This window comes from Atta cephalotes, assembly GCF_000143395.1.
Source record: "Atta cephalotes unplaced genomic scaffold scaffold00052, whole genome shotgun sequence".
NCBI lineage: Eukaryota > Metazoa > Arthropoda > Insecta > Hymenoptera > Formicidae > Atta > Atta cephalotes.
In genome coordinates this window covers 1,537,197-1,546,471 of record NW_012130116.1, presented here as the reverse complement: position 1 = coordinate 1,546,471, position 9,275 = coordinate 1,537,197, and the positions used below count along the sequence as shown (strand labels likewise).

The following is a 9,275-nucleotide window of genomic DNA, read 5'->3' as shown; positions in this document are numbered from 1 at the left end:
GAGAGAGAGAGAGAAGGTAATACCGCGGGTGGGGTTGTCACCGCGATGGTCATCGGCAGGAGAAAACGAGAGAGAAAGGCAAGAGGGACGAAGAACGATTAAACGAGAAAGGTTTACATTGAATCAGCTGATCTGATTCCCCTGTTCGCTTCGAGTTGACTTCTATTGCTCTTTTTTTAAATTTGATATATCTTATCAATGTCCCATTAAGGAACATAGATATTGGATAGTAAAATTCTCTGTTGAACATGAATATATCAGCGTCTAACAATAGACTTTTCGGGTAAAATTTAGAACTCAGATTATTTTAACATTAAAAAAAATTTATATTGAAAATGTTCTAAATTTATATTTTTCAATTTTTAACATCCTGTACTGAGAGAAAAGTTTTTGGTATTTGTGATCATAATTTATGTAAAATAATTATGATCGAAAGCTTTATTTTTATAATTATTATTGCTATAATGTCATATATTAATAAAAATAATTATATTTATATATAGTTAATTATAGTTATTCATATTTTTATACCGCAAAGAATATAAATTATAGTCGTTTTTGGAGACACTATTATATTCTTCTTAATATAGAAATATAATTATTATACTAACATTATAGCAGTAATAACAATAAAAATTAAACTCCTTGCCATAATTATTTTATCAACCATAATTATAGTCACAAATCCTAAAAAAACTTTTCTTTCAGTATATATATCTTCTCTTTTTATTAATCTTTAATTAAAATTTTATTAGAATAGACCACTCGAAATTAATTAGAAAATATGATATTGCAGATATGTTTGCATTCTTGAAATTTAATTCAACAATAGTTACTTCTCTTTATTTATAGGTGCACATACAAATTAACAATTGATTTAAAATTAAATAGAATATATTAATATTCCTGTTCTTCTTTTTTATTATTCGATTATTCAATGAATCGATTATTAGCGATTTCGTATGACACGTAATGACGATTTTCTCGAACTCATGGATCGCGTGGCATGCGAGTGACATCGATGCCGGTAAACGAGACAACTTTCGAGACAAACGAACGAGAGCTTCCAAAGTTCCCGAAATATTCCCAAATTCCGAATAGCATCTAGGACAATTCAGACTGCCATTTAAATACTCCGCGAGTTGATGACTCGGTTTACAGTACATAAAAATAGAACTATAGGTCTATTAAGAAATCTTAACTGATTTACAAAACAATTTTTAATTATAAGAGACAAAGCTATCACTGCAAACTTTACCTTAATATTAAAATTAATAATATACAAGTAAATATTATTTTATTTTTATTTGGTATAATAAATTTGCTACGTAATTTAGAGAAATATATGCTAAAAAAGAAATGACTGAATTTACAGTAAAAAGAGTTTTTTCACGATTGATCATAAAATTATTTAATGACTCTTACATTTAAATCTTTTACATTTAAATAATATTAAGCAGAAAGTAAAATGATTAAAATGATGTATGAAAAAATGATTCAGACTCTATATATATATATATATTAATTACACATATAATAATATATTTGAAAGATAATATTAGGTATGGGAAAAAGTTCGTGGCATTTTTTTAATGCTGTCTAACGAAAAAAACGCCACGAACTTTTTCCCACACCTAATATATTGCAATCTAATTGTCATAATAATTTTGAAAATTATCCAAGAATTCTATAATTTGTTATTTCATATAAAATAGAAAACCAAATAAATGAATATTTCAGAAATATTAAAAATGTTGCTTTATAATCCTACAAAATAAATATATATATATATATTTATGATTTTTTTGTTTCTTCAAAATTACACACTATAACTTCTACTACAAAGAGTCCTGATTCAATTTATTACAATTAATTCAAAATTTATTACGCTAATATCAATCAACATTTAATTCACAACGAATCACTCTTGCAAACAAAGATAACAATTATGATTTCTTCCTCACGCCTAAACCGTTTCAATTTAACACAACGTCTTTTTTTTTTAATATCATCACTTCCACTTTCTTTGATACACAAGAGAACGTTTAGTAGCACGTCGCAATGTCCTCCTCCGATTTGTCGATGTCAAATGAACAAACATCGTATCGAATCGCATTGAGTCGCATTATTCCGGTAACGGAAGCGCAACGAACCGTATTCCGCTCGTTCTCCGAGGCCGGGTACCGCGGTATGCCGTGTCCAAGCCGGCTATGCTATATCGCCGCCAATAATTCCGCTATTTCGGGCCGTCTAATTTCGGGCTTGGTGACGCTGTGCTTTTAACGGCGGCGTTGATAGTGGAGCATCATCCAGCGTCGACGGTCACCACCACCGCCACTAGCAATAATCACCGGAACGGTGGTTCGGTGGTAGCGAAACCGCTGCTCGCTGCAGTCTCCTGAAGGCTTGGGCCTCCAACTGCCACCCGATACTGGTCCTCCGATCCATAAAGGTAAAATCAACCCTTTCATATCCTTCCTTCTTTGAAGATCTCGATATTTTTCACGAATTCGTAATCCTTCCGAAATAGTAACTAGTCCATTTTGGATTCAATCAGGGAATTAGTCAGATGCGACATTTGGGCATTGTATTTTGTAATTGTTAATATCGGTAATTAATTTTAAATTTCTCAATATAATTATTGATACATTTCTTTTGGAATACAGTATTCGGTGAATACAGTATTATTTATGATGATTAAAACGAAAAATCTTATATTTGACCTTCCTTAAGCTTAATGTTATATAAAATTAGAATGTTGATGCGTATAAATGTTAGAATTATAATAAAGACAAATAGAGATAAAAATTGAATGATTATTGAATTCTTTTAGGACGTTAAACAAAAAAATAATATTAGACTATGTGATAGTAGTATATATAATAGAGAAAATTTTTTTACTTATGTATTTGACATATACATCTACAAATGTGCAAATTAATTTTAATTATATAATTTTCGATGTCAATCTTTCAGAAAAATTTAGTAGTACATATATATATATATTCGTGAATCTTAAAAAAGTTAAGCATAGAATTATAATGTTACGAAGAAGAAATAACTTATTGAAATAACTATTACAATACCGATTTTTTGAAATGTCGGACTTGAAAACTAATTATAAAAAACGTTCAGAAGCAATTCAAAAATCTTTGTTGCAAGCAAACAGGATGTTCATAAACGTTATTTTTATTTCAAATGCATCGTCGTTTCTGGCATACGCACAAAACACACTAAAATTTCTTTATACATATTCTTTCATAAAAAGACATATGTATATATTTGTTATAAAATTCAGATTAGTTTTAATTATTGTGTTTTATCTTTAATGTAAAAAGAAAGAAAAGAGCAATTAAGAATTAAATTTAATCCTGTTATATTCTAATAGCGAAGTAATTACATTTATAATTACGTCTACATATTATATCAAAATTTCTGAATGTGCAATTAAAACGGATTTAGTAATTCTGCGTTATCCTTCCCCTCTCCTCTCTCTCTTTCTCTCTCTCTCTCTCTCTCTCTCTCTCTCTCTCTCTCTCTCTCTCTTTAAAATTTTAAAATATTACGTTTTCTTTGGATTCCGATTTTTTTTGTGATGTACATAAAGTAACAATTCATCAAGTCTGAAAATGGGAACGCGATCTATGGAAACTGCATTCCTGTATCCGAAAATACGTGACCGTCGACGAAGTGAAAATTCGACGAGGACGTCATCGTATGTCGGCGAGCTTTAAGTAACAGGATGGTAAAGTGATCGTTGGCTTGCTGCCACATAGAATCATTTACTAAAAGTCACTGCTGCGCGATTGGAACGCATAGTAACGATAAACAGGATCGGAAGGATAAAATCGGATTAAACACAAAGATGAAATTGATTTGAAATTAAATACACGCACGATTTGTATATAATAAACGATTGTATACAAAAAACCGAATTGAGATATCAAATCAAATAACTTATCAAAGTTACTTATTTGTCTATTAAAAAAAGTATGCAAAAGATAAGGAAATAAATATTGCTATCTTAACTAGTTTTTCCACACAAGTAAAAAGAAAATTTAAAAAAATATCTAAAAGAATATTTAAAAATTAAAAATTTTATAGTGTCTTTTTTTTAATGAGGAATGACTATCAATTTGATGTTGAATCGACGTCAAATCGACGTCAAAAGTATCAATTCGATGTCGAATTGCTGGTCATTTTTCATTATTGGGTTGAATATTTTATTATATACAAATCGTGCATGTTTCTATCAATTTCATAAAATCTTTTTGTTAAAGTAAGTAGTTTCGGTACCAATCAATTCCAACCAATCTGTTCCCACATCCTGTTTCTTTTTTTAAAAATTCAAGAAAATTAATCTGATAGAGAAAAGAAAGAGTTACTCACTATTAAATTCATAATATATCCACAATTTGAGTTATTTTTAATCATTTCTATAAGTCGCCACTGTTCCTACTGAAGAATTGATAAATTGAATCGTGATGTGGAAAAAACAAATGAATGAAATTCTTTTTGTTAAAATCCCAATTCTTTCATTCGATTGATTCCTTGGCGATCCCATTCATTCGTTGTTAAACGGAAAATTCGCGCGAAATCGCAATGGTAATCTCAACGAGGAATCTCTGTGACGAACGAAACGCGAGCACTTCCTCGCGGTAGCATTCGGAGATTTCTACCTACACGCTGCAACTCGCCTATTTATAAAGTACGACTTCGTGGCATACACCATGTTCGCCACTACCGCCTACCTATCATGGTCGTCCCGCGTGCAAATCAGCGCGCTGTCTAGCCCGCTTCTTCCTAATTTCCGAACGTACGAAAAACAGGTCAGAGCTATTTTAGTGCAAAACGGCCCTCAAAGCCTCGAAAGTGCCGACGACGATGTCTCGTTAGAACGAACGGTGTACCACGTGTGTGCACTACTGTTTCTACTTCACTCTTCCGCCTCTGTTATCCTTGATAACGAATAAATTTTTCGATCTGGGAACAATCTAAAATAAATCTGAGAACGTCACGAAGAAGAAGGTAGGAGTTTGATTCGCGTGCCACGCGATCGGTTAGACTTTAATCCGCTTGCGATTCCTGTATCGCATATCTGATATGACATCGGATTAATTGCAATATGTGATCATACCTGTGAATTAAACCTCAAAGTCGTCTAATGCTTTTATCGTAAATTTTGAAAAATTGAAAAAAAGAACATAAATATATTCAAAATATATTGACACATAGTATTCTTAATAAATTTTGATTTATTTAAAGAAGAAGAAGAAGAATTTAAAGAACATAGATGAAATTACAATTTCATAGACAATTCATATATCGCTTTATATTACATAAGTGTGATAAATGATTTTGTAAACTATATCAAATTTACACGAAGATTGCCACAACTCGAAAATTTAAAAAATTATGAAATTTTGACAATATAAACCATGTTAAATATATAAGAATATTCAGAATATATTCTTCCTGCGGTTTAAGTTTACACATTTTTTTTTAATAATTCTTTAAATAAGTGATAAATTTCATTAGAAGAAATATGTCGATCAATTTCGTTCTATTATTTTTTTTCCTTGATGAGTAAGAAAACAAAAACGAAAAATAGATCGAAAAATTTCGAAAAATTTCGAAAAATAGATCGAAGTTGATTTTATCTCTTTAAGATAAATTTTGACAGCAAAATAGTATTATTATACATATATTAAGACATCATCTGTGTACTGTCAAAATTTTTATAATTTTTTTTAATCATGAGATCTTTTATTTTATATAAATATATACAATAGTTAAATTGAAAATTGGAAAAATAAAAACTTTTATTGCTCCAAGATTTTTAAATAAAACAGCGATTCGTGATAAATTTTTTACTTTGATATTAGTAGGGAGAAAATGAAATTGCAAATATTATTGTTTCCTAATAGCTGTGTTTACTTTTCTAGACGTCCAGTCGTGCTGCAGAGTGCTGAAATGTCGGAAATAGAAGGTGAGGGCCTCTTTACGAGCTCTGTCACGACCATGTTGCTTGAGTATCATCGTAGATAGATAAACAAGTGTCAGTGGAAGAAGTCACGGGAACAAGAGTAATTCAGCGTATGCGTGCAAAAATGTAATGTTCAATATGATCAACATAATGTAACGAAATGCAGAGCGTATATTAACCAAAGATTCTGGATTCCGCATTCGCTCGCACAATCAAAACGTATCTCTGTCTACTGCCTCTGGGGTACAAATAGTTTACATCCTGTCGCATTTCCGTGATATATAATGCCGCTATGTTCACCACTGCACTGATGTTTATTAACAAGAAGCGTTCGCTGAGCTACGTCATCGATCTTTATAAAACTCTGCCTGTTTTATACAAAATCGACCAAAAATAATAAGAATCATATAGTTATTCTTTTCTTGTCGACTGAGATTAAAAAAAAAAATATCTAAATTCAGTATATTTTTATCCAGTCACTTTACAATTTTTTTTCAAACACGATGCTTTAAATATTAAATTATAAGAATATTTATAAAAAAAACTTAATGAGAGATTTTATTTTATGAGAGAGCATTTAATTTATGTTCTTTCAGTCTTTGGAGTTTATACAGAAATTGGATATAAATTTTTTAGAAATATGAACATATTGTCGAACATTAAAACATTTGTCATGACATATAAAATTTCATTTAAAAAATTTCGACTAACGCATCGAGAACTTTAATCTTTTAAGCCATTCATTCATCAAAAGAAACATCTTTCATTGCGGATGATCGCTTCTCTTCTCTTTTCGATTAACGTACATGCGCTTGTATTGCTAAATGTTTATTATCTTTAATTCGTTTTTGCAGATTCGCAGGACGCTTCGGAGCAGGATGATACACAAGATGAAACTACGGAAACAACGGAAGTTGACCATGAGGTAGCAAGCAAGATAGAGGAATCGGATAACTCAGAGTTGTCAGAAAAATCATTTACGAAGGAAACAGAGGAGGAACGAGAGGAAGTTAATGACAAGAAACAAGAGGAAGTTAAGGAGAAGGATCGAGAAGAAGTAAAAGCGACCGAACAAGAAGAAATAAAGGAACAAAAAGAAGAAAAAATTAAAGAAACAAAAGCAAGAGAGACGCCAAATTGCGAAGAGACGCAAAAGGAAGAAACGTCGGCCTCAGGTTGGTAATGTTGATGATGTGTACTTCGTTCTATTTATCAAATAACATTAAGAAGTAATTTTGTAGTCATCTTGAGATTGAGAAAAATTTATACGAGAAAATTATTTAACGTCAATTGTAAATTTTATACGAGATGACAATATGATTTAAGTCTAATATAAAAATATTAAGTAATTAAATAGTAATGCAAAAATTATGCAAACAGCGATATCACTATAATGTGCTATAATGTTGGTCTAAGAAAAGTCACAACTTACAACTTTGCATTACATATTTTTAATATATGAAATTAAAAAATTAAAGAATTGCTCTTAAATGTTATATGTTTATAATTCATTCAGGGAATGAGATACATTGTAGCAAAATGTATCGCTAAAAGTGCGCTAGAATTCGAAGCATACTCTTTAGTTTCTGAGAATTCGAAAATTGATCTCGTGCCATCGTGTTTTTGTTACCTCCTTCCAATATTAGATATCTTGGTATAATTAAACTTGGAAAAAGGATTAAACGTGCACGCCGAATCTAGATAAACAAAACAATTTTATTAAACTTATTGCTAATATTAATTATTTAAGAATAACTAGAAAATGAAAGTCGTAAACAGTTATGCTTCTTTAATGTACTAAATAATTCATGTGAATTTACACATATGTCTAATTCTGCAAATTGCATGTTGAATTTAAGAAAGACATTTTGCCGCGTTTTCGAAAACTTAAGCCGGAATTCATAATTTGTTCTTATATCAAGGTTGCTCAAGTAACGTCTTTAATATTTGTAATTAGTTTATCATTATAATTAAGATGACCTTAAATATAAAAATGAACTGAATACCGGCCATAGTTTCTGTTAACTTCAGGCTTGACTCTTTAGTTAAGAAAAATTAAAAATTTACAAACAATAAAAATCTTATTGAATCGTTTTATGTGAATATACAACTAATAGGAAATAAAGACCATACTGATCAAAGCTGGATCTTTAGTGCCTAAATAATTCAGTGTGAATTTAGACACTACGTATCAAATTCTGTTAAATTGCGCGCCGAATTGATTTTTCGGTCTTAAATGAAACTTTATACCGACAGAACTACCATACTACTATCAAATTGAATTGTCAAGTTGGCAATTTAATAATTTGATGCTCTAGGTATCTTAGAAAGATTTTAATAATACTGATGAACATTTTAAAATGTGTAAACAATTTATTGCAAAAAACATTATCTCGACCGAAGGCTTGGTGATATTCTTCGCAATAATCAGTATACCTATAGAAACAAAAATTAATTTACTTTTACTATCTAGATAACGGTGTCAGTGTAATATTTTTTAGAACAGAAATGTGAAAAGTGAAAAATTTCTCCATTATATTCGATGGTAATTTTCACTTTTCACCTTTTCGCTTTAAGGAAAAAAATTATATGATCATTGTTCTCAAACAATTCAAAGTTAGAAAATTCTTCATTTGAAACTAAATTGAGCATTTCTAGGATATCTCGCGCGCCAGTTAAAATAGAAATTCTATTAATTTTGAAGAAATTGCCGACAAACTCACGCATTGCGTTCACAGTGTGTTTACTCCGTCGTGCTTGTCGGAACCAATCGGCGTTGCTCACTAAGTCGTCGACGTGTTTGCGTTAGCGCTGCCATTATTCGCATAGACGTTCAAGCGTTTATTTGAATAGCGACGTCAGCGGATAGTTCAGCACGGATATAAAGCGATCTGCGTTTCGCGGTATGTTTCAAGGAAATCTAAACTTTCTTACGCGCGAACTATTTCGGTCGCGCTACAGGTTCCCGCGTTATTTACAAATCTTACGTTCTCGTGGCGATATACAATTACAGTTACCTGATACTACAATGGAAATACCCGATATAAATTCTCAGAATATGAAATATTGTTACGTACTGCAAAGACTAAAATAGAATTATTTCTTGGAAGACTAAGTCTTCTTAAGCGCTGTGACCTTTTAAAATAATTACAATAGTGAATAATGTACAGAAAAATTTACAAGAACGCAATGAAGCAGTATGTGTGAATAGAAAGAAAGAGAGAGAGAGAGAGAGAGAGAGAGAGAGAGAGAGAGAGAGAGAAGAAGAGAAGTAGGAGGAGGAGAGANA

The 9,275-nt window shown here is 30.8% G+C and overlaps 1 protein-coding gene across 3 annotated transcripts in view; it reads left to right on the top strand.

The window, feature by feature from the left end:
- The first annotated feature begins 2,313 nt into the window (after window positions 1-2,313).
- LOC105623065 overlaps window positions 2,314-9,275 on the top strand; it is a 14,762-nt gene continuing 7,800 nt past the window's right edge. The window contains exons 1-3 of one of the 3 annotated variants that reach the window (XR_001046517.1): window positions 2,314-2,452; window positions 5,946-6,112; window positions 6,841-7,082. Coding sequence is in view for 1 of the 3 variants with exons in the window: in XM_012204467.1 (XP_012059857.1) it covers window positions 5,974-5,989; window positions 6,841-7,161 (337 nt within the window). In the remaining 2 variants the exon portion in view is untranslated. Of the gene's footprint in view, window positions 2,453-4,853; window positions 5,029-5,945; window positions 6,113-6,840; window positions 7,162-9,275 lie in introns of those variants that run through there. The other 2 variants (XR_001046516.1, XM_012204467.1) reach the window with 2 other exon arrangements.